The sequence below is a fragment of the Balearica regulorum genome, chromosome 6, assembly GCF_011004875.1.
Source record: "Balearica regulorum gibbericeps isolate bBalReg1 chromosome 6, bBalReg1.pri, whole genome shotgun sequence".
In the NCBI taxonomy this organism is placed as follows: Eukaryota; Metazoa; Chordata; class Aves; order Gruiformes; family Gruidae; genus Balearica; species Balearica regulorum.
In genome coordinates this window covers 23,105,828-23,120,169 of record NC_046189.1, presented here as the reverse complement: position 1 = coordinate 23,120,169, position 14,342 = coordinate 23,105,828, and the positions used below count along the sequence as shown (strand labels likewise).

Here is a 14,342-nt window from a genome sequence, read left to right as displayed (position 1 = left end):
TCCTGGCTAAGCAAAGAGCCATGAAGTGTAGCATGCACAACTTTCTAAGAGATAAAAATCAAACTTCAAATTTGAAATCATTAAAGCCTCTTTAGAACTACAGCATCTTTTTATTGATCTTCTCTTGCCACATCTTTCGCCAGTCACCACTTCGTGCCTCCACACTGTCCAATCTGGTGGGTAACAGCCTTACTGTAGCCTGCAAATCTATAAGCTCCTTCAGGAAGTTTCCAGCTAGGAAATTTAGAGACAATATACTCATACATACACATTTCACCTCAGTAGGAAAATATCAAGCTCATGACTAGCAGAAAACAAAGCACTCTCATGATCTACAGATCAAGTAGGGAAAAGTTAAACTTCCACCGAATTAACTCATTCTTCACTGAATTTAACTCATTCTTGAGCCCATAAAGACAGAGATTAAGGCTGCTATATGAAACTCATTTTGTAACCAGATCAAATGAAGCAAATAAAAACATAAAGCAATTCAGAAAACAAAAAATGTTCCAAAAATACTAAAAGAAAAGTGAGCATTTAAAAATCTTGTACAGGCTGCGCTGCTCCAAAACACATTCTTCAGATGCAGGGGTAAAGAGACATTAAAGAACTGAAGCTTTTACTCTAAACCAGCATTTTTTTTTCCTTTCAGTTTTATAGAGAGAAAGTGCTCCTCTGGGATGACATTTAAAACTCTTAAATGCTTGGCATTGTGACATTTAAAAAAATACCATTTCCTCAAGACTTACTTCTTGGTACAAATATAAGACATTCTGCATCACCCCAACGGATGGGTATGGATGTTGGGGTTTATTTTTAAGGTGTCACATCACAGAATACTGTACAATTGATCCAATTTACTTTCTTGAAGGAACTGAAACACTGAGTTAGTACCCTCCAAAACACAGCCCTGCAATCAAATCCCTAAATGTTGCCATGAAAAAGCTGCACTTTGGTTTAGTTAGATCATTTTTTCTCTTCCAGATTGACTGGAGAGTTTCTACCTTCTTCTCTACCATCTCTTTATTACTACTATCTCTAACATGATGAGCACCTGCTGCAGTCCAAAACAAAGCCTCCTTAACTATGGCAAGTAACTAAAGTGCATAGAAGATTTAATGTTGAAGTGCATGGCAACACATTTCAAATAGCCTCCTCCCAAGCTGCGCAGCAAAGGAAACAATTTTAAACTAAATAAAACCCAGAAAAGCCATTACCCAGTACTATTGCACAGATAGTGCTTTGTGAGCCTTCCCACAGGCTACCTAAAGGAATGCAGATAGCAAAATCAAAATGAGAGCCTGAAACACAACGATGATGTGCCTGGCCAAGGCACTATCGCCTACTCAAAGAGGAACTCTAGAACACATGTCTGTTGAGCTGCAGAAGCAAATGGAAAACTGTTTACAGTCAAGACAAAAAATTCTCGCTAGAAAAGGAAAAATTTCAGAATGAAGACAGTATTTTCCTTGAAAAGGAGCAGCTATGGAAAACTGATCTGTTTTCACAGCAGGCCCACACGGGGGAACTGCAGTGGAAGAATGGGATTCCAATACCAAGGTACCTGATGGTAGGGATGACATAGCATCATCCAAATCTAGGCATTCCTCAGCTGCCTTCAATAATCTTAGACAAGGTGGAAAACATCCAAGAATTTTTTTTAATTCAATAGCTTGGGACAAAAAGGACACATACCAGAACAACACAGTTCTGAAATATATTGCAATTTATAGTGCTGTAATAATCGTCGTACTTCAGATATTTGAAACAGAGCCCAGGCTACTGCAAAGCTTTGGAGGTGGGAAGGAAGGCAGAGCGTGCCGGGTGGCGAGGCAGCGGCAGCGGGCTGCATGCAGTGTGGGTGCCCCACAGCGGGTAGATGGGGTGCACCGGCTGGTGCCTCGGGGCAGTGAGCAGCACGGGTGGGGGAACCATCTCACCTGCCCGCTCACCCCGAGTCAACACCACCTGGTCAGCACTTGCCATGCAATGCAGCGAGGACACGATCATGTTTAATGTGCAACAGTAGAGTTCCACACTAAAGGGCATCTAGGGTTGTGAAAACAGGAATATACAGACTGTGCTTTGATGATTTCTTTTGGGTGGGATTTGGTTGGGTTTTCTTCTTTCCTGACCTTCACTTGTGGATACCTCCACACAGCAATGAAGGCACACTCCAGCGATGTAATTAATGTCTGTCTTGATTAAAAGGAGAACACTCTGCTCAGCTCACTAAGATTCATGCAATCATACCTAATTCATGAGTATTCAGACAGCTGTTAGATATAAAAGAAAATGTTCACTAATTGATGAATGAATTATTAATCCCCATCATACTGGAATTTACAGAGACACACACACTCACTCACAGTACCTCTCTTTTCTATATCCACTCATTTAACTCGGGAGCAGAAAAACTGTCCAAATTCCCATGGGTAAAATATACAAAAGAATAATAAATAGCAAACAGTCCATAACTAAATCATAATTTCAAAAATGTTTGTTCACACTACTCATACAGTGCTTCAGAATATACTAAATGCAAGTCAAGATCAATATGTTAAACCTTTCAAACAAACCATATTTAACAATATCATAAAAATAAATCCATTATTCTTTAGTATTATTTAAAAAAAAAAAGAAAAGAAAATATCTTAAGTTGTTCATTTCCTTGGCTAGTAATGCTGAATTGCCATCCTCATCATCTAGGAAATAATTTTATTTTTAAAATGAATAATTCACCTTTTTCTAAAACTACGCCAAAAGCAGCTGAAGCAATCAGAAGACTGTGTGGAGAATGCCGGTCTTCAGACCTGCACACCAGTGATTTTGAGAATTTCAGAATCTCAGGAAAAGCAACTTCACTAATGGTTTGATATTGAAATCTTCCAAGAAATCCTTCAGATTGACGCAAACACAGTATTTGAAAAAAAGTGTATCGCGCAAATAAATAAACCTGGAGAAACAATGCCACTATTGTTCTGGCATGGTTTGTCAAAAATGTCTTCTTCAATAGTTACTACACTACTTAAACACCAGCCACGCTATAAAATACAGAAAACACTTCTACTATTTATATAGTAGTGTTGTCTAAAGCCATTTTTATACCTCCTCTTCTGTAGCAGTCAGTCATTTACAGCCTCGACCCAGATTTAGCGCTGACCTTTCTCTGAGCTGGAAGCATCTTACAACTGATACATTCAGTGCAACAGCTTATAAATATCTTTGAAATGTTACAAAGCAAGAAAAAAGTTTGAAAAACGTTTGTGGCTGCCTTCATAGGATAAAGGAGCAGAAAAGGGCAGAAAACAGTTTTAGCTTTTGTAGATCATCTTTAAAATACAGCTGTTAAACATAATACAGTCGGAGATGCACAGTCAAGTTTATTTTACACAAATGCACAAGTCCAGTGTCCCTGGATACATGCATAGAAAGGGAATTTAACAATAGCTTTTAGCCATATATTAATATCCATGGTCTGTGTGGGGGGAGTGTTTGGGGTTTTTTGTTGGTGATGTGTGTTTTTCCTTTAAATTGACAGTACTGGATTTACCAAGTACCAGTGCAGTCTCTTCTGAGAATTAAGGACTTCAAGGAGTTTTCTATGTATTTTAGAATGCAGGAAGGCCCCCAAAACGTCCACTTTCTCGAGCTGGAACTGCCCTTGAGTTTGAAAAGGTACTATCTTTGGTAACTCTAGTACACTGCCAAAGTTCAAGAATAATATGGAAACTGAGTGACATGAAATTAGAACTAGATTTTTTTATGGCACTTGTCTTCTAGTAGATTTTTCTGATATAATTCCCTATCAAAACCAAACACAATACAGTACTGAAACATGGTGCTGTAAAAAGGAAGTAAGATTGTCTGATTAGAGTATCAGTTCAATACTACAACCTAGCAGTGGGCTTCTAAACTCATCTTTTGCTGAGTGAAGTCTTTCCTGTGTTCTGCTTTTTTTACACTTCTGCAAACATCCCCTTTCTTACTATATTTACTTTATCTTAATGTGTTTTTATACTGCAAAATTACATCTACACACTACAAAAAGGAACAGAGACCAGAAGTTAAAATTATAGTTGTAATCTGAAACCAAGATTATATCTTTTAAACTGTATAATAGAAAAAAGAGGTTTTTTACTACACTAGAGGAACACTGATGATGTGGAAGGAGTTCAGACCGTTTCATTTCCAGCAACTTAAAATCCTAAGCATAAAGTCAACAGAGTTCATTGGTGCATAACTGGAAGTTTAGAAGAATGGTTTTGTTTTGCTTTTTAAGTAGTCATGTCCCAGAGTTCACAATAAATCTAACCAAACTGATTGTATTGAAGGAAAACACTGACAGCCTACTCTGATGTTGTTTCTGAAGACTGAGTCCTGTTGTCCAGATAGGATAGCACTGCGTAACCGCTTTCTGTCCTTGATGTCAGATTTCACTCAGGTGTGTTGGAAACAACGAAGATTTTATTTGCAATGAAAATAACCCAAGTCTTGCTAGAGATAAGCAGGAAATACCAGTAGAAGAGGAAGAACTACCAAAGAAAAGCAAGGAAGAGCGAGGAAGAATATGCAGTGAGAACCTTAAGGGTCAGTGTCTTCCAAACCACTCTTACAGATGCAGATCAAGCAGTGTGAGGCAAATGTACTATGACAAAATGTACTTGATAGCTATGCTTTCAAAAAAAGAGAAACAGAAGCAACAGACCCTGAAAAGAACAAATTCACACAAACCCTTCCTGTCATTTTGCTTCCAAGCCTTTCTATTACACTTGTACTTCTATGTGAAAATGAAAACCAAACACCTTATTTACTGCCATACCATTGTATAGTATCAGTCTTACCTAAACCCATGTGGGTAAGTTGTTCAAACAGAGTCCAGCTGTGGTCATCAATATAGTGGTTCTTCAATATCAATAGCTGACATACATCCCTGGCTGTTATATCACTTGGAACTTCCAAAGCTCTGCTAGTATCATCTTCACTATACACTTTAATTACCTGCAATAAATAAAAAAGCTAAAATATCCGTAAGTTTAACCTTTGATTCAGTTAGTCCAATTATGTTCCCCTCTCAGCTTCCTGACTGAGACAAGAACCTATACACATAGGATGCAATACTGAAGACAGCCAGTGTAATTGAGGAAAAAGCAGCTGAGCAAAGCATATCCCACTTCTAAATTTGGCTACTGAACATCCCTTGCCACAGGACACTGGACAGATTAGTGCATTCACTTTAAAAAAAACCCGTAATGGAGAGGTAAATAAACCTGGTACATTCTTATACAAGCTAAATAAGAAACCACAGATGATAAACAGTGAAACACAAGAACTCTATGACTGCAGAACTGTAGAAAGATTTGATAGAGTTAGTTCAGAGAACAGCAATCAGATTTGAGATACTCACAAGTCTATAGATAATAAAAGCAAGGAGATGCTACAGAGCTGCTTCAAATTTTGACAAGTAACAACTTGGAACTGTGAGTAAAAAAAGGCATATATACACACATACAAAATCAAAAACGTCATACATGGAAGAGAATTACCATCATATGAGGACCAGGAAAGTAAATAAAATGTTCTAGAAGATGTACACGCAAAAAACTTACCACAAAGTAGAAAATTTTTACCATTTTTTATCTCTTTTTTTTTTTCCAATTTCTTTATTCTATTAAGTATGTTGCAGGGGCAAGAGGAGGAGGTAATATAAACTCTCATGACTTATCCTTGCCATTTTCACTTTTAAATTTCAGAAAAAAAAAAAATTTTTTTTTCAACATTAGTACAGATTTAGAGTCCTGAAGAATGGGTGTCCATTAAGTTCTTGAAGAGGTGAAGCTAAACCTGCTTACACTTAGCTCCAAATGAAGAGGCTGAGGAAGTCTTACTGCATATTGACTGTTTGAGAGAAGGCATGACCATTTAGGTATTTTTTTTCTGTATTTTCTTTCTCTGAAGGAGAATGAATGAAATGAATGAAATGAATCAGTGAATTGGATGGAATTGATGCAAATCACTAGTGCCCTGTTTTCATAAGCTCTGCACAACGACTAATCCCATTAAAGTCAACACAGAAGTGGGTTTTTTTTAATAAAAGTAGAAAATAATTTCATATTCCTCACAGCAGTCAAGAAACTCAAGAATCTGTTAGGTTTCCTCTATTTCTCATTTTTTTTTAAATTAGACAAAACACAACAAGTGAAAAATATTGAGGCTCCTGGCACAAGGATCAACTCTTATCTGTGGTACTATGTGTTGGAATGGTAACATAGTTCTTAAAATAAAACAGATGTTTGAGATTTTATTATAAATACAAACGGGCAGGTAAATATGAGCAGTAGGTATAGAAGATTTGATGCATATCATAAAAGTCTTCCAGGTACTCGGAAACACACTAAGCGATCCACTCTGGAATACATCTTTTTCACTCTTTATATTTTCAAACAAGCATTTTCACCCAAAAGCCACTCAATGTCATGAGAATGGGAAGTGAATACATTAATTCACCTTTAAGAATGGGATTTATTCCCCAATATTTACATTTTCCAGTAGTGTGAAGTAACACTGAGCAACATTATTCCCTCTCTACCAAAACAGGCAGAGTCTCAATGCCCATGGCCATACTGTGCCAATGGAAACACCCAGCAGCTCACTTGCTAAGGACAGTCTGGCCACAACAGCAAGGAACTCGGCACAGGTTAAACTACCCTGCCTACCTTGTCTGTGCCAAAGCACAGACATCCTCAAGACAAAGGGCATCCAAGACGTTTTTAATTTCTCTCAAACATCCTTCTCTCAGTTTATTCAATTTATCCATATTCATCAGAATACAGGTCACACCTCACCTGAACTTTATGCACAAAACCTAAATACCATTGTAAACCCTTCATTAAACATCAAGATACAAGTTCTTACTCTAAAGGCAAACAAGCATGTTATTGTCAGTCAGTCCTTAATTGCTACATTACTAAACACATGCTCATTTCAAGCATCTAATGAACAATCAGCAATGTATTGTTGCCCTAATTTATTACAGCAGCTCCTCTAGTTTGTACCAAAGTTGGTAGAAAGTGAGCAAGGAGCTGCAGCCATATCTTCTGTCACCTGCTTCCCCCCCACTAAGAGCACAAATCCAAAAATTAAAAAAAATCAGGTCAGCTCACCCATGCTTTCCAAACATCAGAACAAGGAAAACTGACTCCATTTGAAACTCACATAGAGATTAAAGCACACTGATGACCTTACTCCTCTCCAAAAAACTCCTTTACTCTATGGAACTACATATACAGCAATTCTGTTTCAGACTTTGGCCCAGCATATTAAATCAGCATGAAGTCCATGATGATTTGCTTTAATATTTCAGCTAATAAATGATGACAGCTCAAGAGTTCTACACGAGGTTCAGCTACCCTTGCCATGACACCGATCTCCAGGATACTCTAAACACTAAAATCACACTTCTCAAGTGGTGAAAATCTCTCCTTATGAATCAATCACCTCAAAGCAGAGTCTTCCAGGGAAAACAGGCAGATCTTGCAGAAAGTCGATCCAAAATTTCCACGGCCCTAAGCTACAGCCCAGTACTTACATTTAATACAAAAGGCAAAAAGACCACATCCATATTGAATTCAATGACTGATACTGCCAAAGCAGCCGTGGTTGATGGCTACAGTTGGTTTTATAAGATGTCTATGCTTTGGCACTGCTGAGACAGGTAACAAAGCAGCCTGCTTGCAGTAGGGTCTTGTTCCACACACACAACTTAACTCAAACTCCTACTCCAGTCACATAAAAATTACGTTCTGCAGTTCAGGATAAACCAGCATGCATTACTTAAATTCCTGCAGTATTTACAAGGATTCAAAGATGAAATTAAGAGAGGTGTCTGGCAGGGCGCGCTGTGAATGGGACGGCGGGTTGTATAAATGAGTAGACAAAACAACATCCCATCACCTTGAAACATGTCCTACTCTGGGCAGCATGTAAGGTCAGGGACAGCTTTGTTAGCCTCTCCAGTAAGTCTGTGTCAGGTTGAAGTGCCAGAAAGGAGAAGGACAATATAGAAGGAGAAAGGAAGGGAGAGAATTAAAGCGACTTTCCTAGTATTGGACTAGATGATCATTGTAGGTCCCTTCCAACCGAAACATTCTATTCTATTTCTCAGCATTCTCGGAATAAAGCCAGGGTGAGAATCCACGCCAGGCTAGGGACCCTGCCAGCACATACCAGCAACTACAGTTTTCTCCAGGTACTCATCAAGTCAGGTGGTGTGCTTGTTTTACAGCAAGAGCACGTACAGCCCATGCTGAGGCCCTTGATGGACGATTTTTACAGAAATTCTTTTTAAAAGGGTTAAGAGTCACAGTGCAGATGACTACACTCTTATTGCTGAAGAAATAGAAAAAGACTTTTTAAAATGCTGAAGACAGCAACACAAGTCATGATAATGAGCTGCCTGCGGCCGTTCAGCTCGGGGAGTGGGAAGCCTTGGAGGTGGCCTTGGACTAGAACAGCACAGCTAAAACAAAACAAAACAAAACAACACACACACACACACACAAAAAAAAACCCCAACCAAAAACAAACCAATGGAAAAAACCCCCAGAGTTTATATTCTCTGTGAGTATTCCCACTCAGCTTTCTCAATATAGGGGAATAAATTCTACACAAGTCTAGGACAACACATCACCCCAGCTCACAGCTTTGACATGTGCTACCTTATAAAACACAAATGCTGTGCCCTTTTTCTCTTCCTTGCAAGGGGTTCAAATGCAGCGGGAGACAACAGACAGGCAGTCACCTAATAGACCCTTCTGAACTTCTGTTACAGTTTTAGTTTAATGAATTGAATGTGATGGTGTAAATTTCATCAGTTAGAGTGACCTTTGAGGGGTCTTTTAATTAGAAAAAAGTTGCTCAGTCTGCGCTTTCTGCTGTGTTTGAAGCAAAGTCTCTTGTAGGATTTACTGGGAATGTATTTGTTCTAAGGGGAGTGGATCACATGAAAAGGGATAAATTCACAATCCCATTTTTCTCTGGAAATACATTGCAATAAATACTTCCCTTCCCAGAAGTAGTGGGTGCTCCAAGAATTAAAGGGTGGCAGGATTATGCTAAAGATGCAGTTATGCTGATCTTCTATAGAGATGAGGAAGTTTGAGTGACCACTTCTTTATTTTTATTAGCAGTTATCATCACGCATGAGGCTGGCCAGGCATCCCCACTCTCTTCCATTTTTCCCCTTAAAATTTGTCTGAGAAGTAGCACATAAGAAAAGAGCTGCAAATTGAGAACAAGCTGTCGTTACAGTTTTCATTACCATACACTCTCAAGCTTTGTTCTAAAGCAAGCTATTTAACTTCCCTTGACTATACCTATTAGCAGACAGAAAAAGTTGCCACAGCAGTGCTCAAATCTTCTTTTTACCTGTCTAGTTTTTAAATACAAGGAGATTTTAGTTCTTCCCAGCATCAGATAAAGAAACATCTCAATAGCTTCCATTTAAGCTACTGGAAGAAATTAGCGGCTCCAAGATCTTCTTATAAGAGGAAAGCACCAAGCTGAGCATGACAAGTATTAATCATTTTCATTGCCAATGGGAGCAGGCAAGGAGGTACAGCTTTCCTCCGCATCCTCCTTCCATTTTTCGATATATTAAAAATCAGCCAAGAGCCCAGAAATATGTGCAATGCATCTTTATCTCTCAAAAAATTATTTTTATATGAAATGTTGCTTAAAAATAAAATATGTTATTGTTTGTATTTCACCAATGATCTGAACTCAGAACGTAAAATCAACGTCGATGAATATAACCTAGTATTTAACACAGAAAAGGAAAAGGGAGACCCTAGCTTTTATACTAAAAAATAATCAGGAGCAAAAAAACCAGAAACTGTTTTAAAGAATAAGTAAAAGAGCAGATAAGGTAATCACTGTGGGAGGAGGGAGAAGTGAGAAGGCTGGACTCTACTCCCCCGAGTCTTCTTCCACACTCAACCATCATCTCCACTACAATAATTAAATAATGTGTTTCATAGACTTTTAAGAGAGGGTGTCCAAGTCTGATTCTTCAGAATCTTCAAGCCATCTGTTTTGGAAGTTCCAATCTGCAGAAACAGCACAAACATATGGAAAGACCATACCATGCACTGAGGAATTTCAAATTTCAAACTAAGACCTGACGTGTGAAAAAAGCCAGGTAGATCCAACAGAAAAAGAACCACACAGCACATGGAGTCCATATTTAGGTGTCTACATCAAATGTAAACCTAACATTTACATGGTTCTTAATGCGTCTGTATAGCCATTAAGACAGTGGATGGTCAGCACCTTTAAAAAAAAAAATCAGGCCACTTTTATTTATAAAGATACAAGCACCTAAGTTATCATTTCTACAATTATTTTTCCCCTATGAATAAAACATCACACAGTTTGTACTTACATTATAATTTCAGTCACATTTATGTTAAATGCACAGTTATTGTATGCAAAACCAGGCCTTAAAAAGTCTTACACTGCAGGGTGCCACACTTCCCCCGAGATCCTGGCTGATACCGTCCTAACCTCTGTCTTTAGTGTTAACTAACGGGCTATTTGCCTGAAGCATTTGTTCTCCAACTTCCAACCTTGCCCCCTGCTAGACAAAGTTTTTTTGCTTATTGATATTGGCAGAGGGTAGGGGAATTTGGAGTGTATTTGAACTACAATGGAAGCACTTGGAAATTTCTAGCATTTTGAACTATTTTATGACTTCTAGCAATAGTCTGTCTTGGTTTTAGAGAGAATCAGCAAAATTCCGCATTCATAAAAATATTTAAGGGCAAGTTAACTCACAGCTAGTTAAAAAAAAAAAAAAAGCATGTTAGTAAAGTGTACTGTCTTCATTATCAGGTGTGAATGCAAGGCTTTCCCTTTAAATAACCCAGTCTACAGTTAAAAAGCCAGCTTCCAGTATTTCCTCCAAAGTGAAGATTTCCATGCCAAAAGGATTCTCACAGTTTGCAGAAATCTACATCTGTCATTAAAAGAAAAAAAAAAAAAAAAAAAAGTTGTGCACAATGATAAACTGTAGCTGCTCATTGTAAAGCAACTATTTTCTCAATTGGCATAACAGGAGCTTTCAAAAATTTGTCCTGTCTGTGTCCCTGCGAGGAATGAACACTGAGAACTGAAGCATAGACATAAAACAACAGAGGATTCGGATTCGTTAATATCTTAGGCACTCAAAACCGAAATGATGGTCATTAAGCCTGTGAACCTCTCTCCTGAAGGAAGGTTCACAAGGCACAGACTTGTCAACATATATAATTGGGCAGGTAGGAAATGTCACCCAGTGATTAGGGATAATTACCTGGAAGCCTGGTACCATGGGGTAAGAAGGCAAATCTTAGTTCCAGCATGTAATCCAAAAAAAGACATTCACGTAAAATACAGGAACCAGTGAATATTGACTTCTTATTTGGAACACAATATAGCTTCAAGAGGCAGAAGGAACACTGCTCCCATGCAGAAAAATATACAGGTTATATATATACAGTAGCTTAGGTGTCGCGACCATTAGACAAAATCTCTGCCATGCACAGACTGCCTGTATTGCTATGAATTTCAAGAAGACAAATTTTAAGATCCTGTTGTCAGCAACATTTTCTATTCTGTATCCCCAATGTTCTAGAAAACATTGCTTTCTTCTCAAGGTACAAAACTAAAAATTTATAAAAAACAGTCAAAATAGGCAGATTGGACACTTTAGAAGCGACACAAAATGAAATGAAACTGTCATCTTCTTAAACAGGACTATCAAGATCATTAAAGAAAAGTTAAGCACCTTGTACAGCTTGTGAAGACATATTGAAGACTTGGGAGATCAATTTAAAGAAACTGAAGGTAAGCCAAGTCACTGATTAAAAGGACAGCAAACATCAAAGAACAAAGTAGTTGCCCAAAGGAGGAGGAGCTGTTGTTCCAAGTGATGAAAAGAGAACTTTGCATACACCTACCCTTCCTACCACAACCTAGAAAAATCTCATACTGTTTCCAAAATCTAACCACTTTTAAAATGACATTTCAAAGAGCTAAAGTAATGTCAATTTCCAGCCTTTATTCAAATACAAAACCACTGACAATCTTGATTTCTCTAGCAATTCATGAATTTATTGCCTCAAAACTCAATGAATTATTTTAGATCTAAATATTCTGTTAGAAGGTATTCAAAAAATGTTTAATTTCACAGTAACAGGATGCACACATTATCAACTAAACCAATTTCTTTTTATTTTCTGTAGTAGTCTTCTTATAGTTTACTATGGCACTATGGCAACTGTCTGTATTATTTAGCACATACAGTCACTGCCCTCCCCCAGACTCTCAGTACAGACTCTGTGCCCTACCTAATCCAGCCTAAGATTGACCATCCCGTGAATGAAAAAAATCACACACAAATAAAGGAACTAAATAGCTATGCAAAGAAGTAACAAAAAATATTTGAGATTACCTAAAGGCAAGAAAAAGGTCCAATTGTTAGTTTTAAAATATGTGTTTGCCATCTGACTTTGGGCAAGTAGAATCCTCAGTATCCTTTTTGTAAAATGGGGCAGGGGAACTGAAGTCTGTTTCTGTACAGCAGGGTAACAGATTGAACTCATTAAGACTTGTAAAGCACTTAGACATTCTCATATGACTACTGCTTTAGATGTGTAAATATGTTGTATTACAAAAAGGGAGGTTAAATTATGCATATCTCCAAATTATAATAAGCTATGTGCAAAAATATACCAGCAAAATTCTTTCAAACAAAGGTTATGACAATCACATTATGATATTAGAAAAAAATGGCAGAATGAGGACAATGTTGACATGCAATCATCCCAAAGACAGTAAAACTAAAGAGAAACAAGGTTTGAAGGACAACAGGAAAGTCAAAATATAAATATTATTATTTAATCCTGAATTTGATACATTCACTTTTTCAATATTGGTCAACAGAAGCAAAATATAGTTTTGAACAGTAATAAAATAGTTACAGAGGATTTCATTTCTCTGTATAAAACTGAACAAAATGCAAGGTCTACACAAAGCAACTTCCATGCTTTGGACAATTAACTCATAGTACAACTACTTTTAGAGCAGAAAATGAAATTATATATATATTATATATAACTATAATAATGATACTTTGCTCAAAAAGTTATTATGGAGAATGAAATAACAACAGCTACATTGTGAACTTCAACATACTCTATGTAAGAACTGCAGGAATAAATAATATGTAGATTAAACATAGAAAGTGAAAGATTTATCATCACCAACAGCCATTACCACAACAAAGGACCAAATCAGGAGTAAGAAATGCAAAAGGATCTACAGAAGTAAAAACCACAATAAATTCCTTAAAAAGAATGCACATTATTTATAAGGTAAGGTGGGGGTGGATAGGACAATTCATTTAAACAGGGAGTCTCAAATTATTCAGCCTTACCAGAGATTCTTTTCAGACTATGGAAATTCCAAACAAAAGCAGCTAAAGAGGCATTTCAAGTACAACGGGTAAGATGTGTATGAATAACTAGAAAGCTGTGAGGAAATTTAAACATCATTAGTAAAAATTTTAAATAATATAATTCCATGGAATAGCAGAAATGAAAGAAAATTAGCAGGTTTGCCAAATGATTAAGCAGTTAAAGGATCACTTATACAAGACAAACACACTGCAGAGCAGCTAAATGATTTATTTGCATTAATTATTCACAACGGATATGGAAGAACATGTTCCCAGATCTACTCTTTACAGGTGAAATAAAATTGCCAGTTTAAATAGAGGGGATATTGGAAATAAGACAAAAAACAAATAGTTAACAGAAGGTTATACAGTCTAAAATTTAAAGAAACTTAAATCGCAAATCTCAATCTATCCTAGTATCAATAGAAATGGAGGCTTAGGTTCCCTCTATTACTTCATCTCATGTGCCTAGGGTATAAACTTCTGTTTAGTCCTGAGAAAGAGCAAGAGCCCAAGGGCTATTGCAGCAGATTCATTTTGGGGTGTTGCACTGTGGATTTGTGAGCCGCTGTTGCCAGGCAGATAGGTAAGCATCTACTAACATTATTTGAATCTGTCTCTTCCTAGAAGAAAATCCACTCTCAAATTTACGAAAAATTTTCCCCATCTTGTTCATAGCAGTTACTCAAAAGGTTTAGAGTAATCATCACACTTCTGAAAAATCTCAGTGGGATAACACAGTTCACATTGATGGGCATCAATAACTTTACCCAAGTCCTTCAAAAGAAGAGCTATTATGAAGACTAAACAGTTACGGAGTGAGAGACTGCAAAATAAAGATAAACTT

The 14,342-nt window shown here is 37.3% G+C and overlaps 1 protein-coding gene across 2 annotated transcripts in view; it reads right to left on the bottom strand.

Annotated features, from left to right (window-relative positions):
- GRB14 (growth factor receptor bound protein 14) overlaps positions 1–14,342 on the bottom strand; it is a 67,601-nt gene that overhangs the window by 23,967 nt on the left and 29,292 nt on the right. For both annotated transcript variants that reach the window (XM_075756807.1, XM_075756806.1), the window contains exon 3: positions 4,845–5,001. In XM_075756807.1, the coding sequence (XP_075612922.1) occupies positions 4,845–5,001 (157 nt within the window). The remainder of the gene's footprint in view (positions 1–4,844; positions 5,002–14,342) is intronic.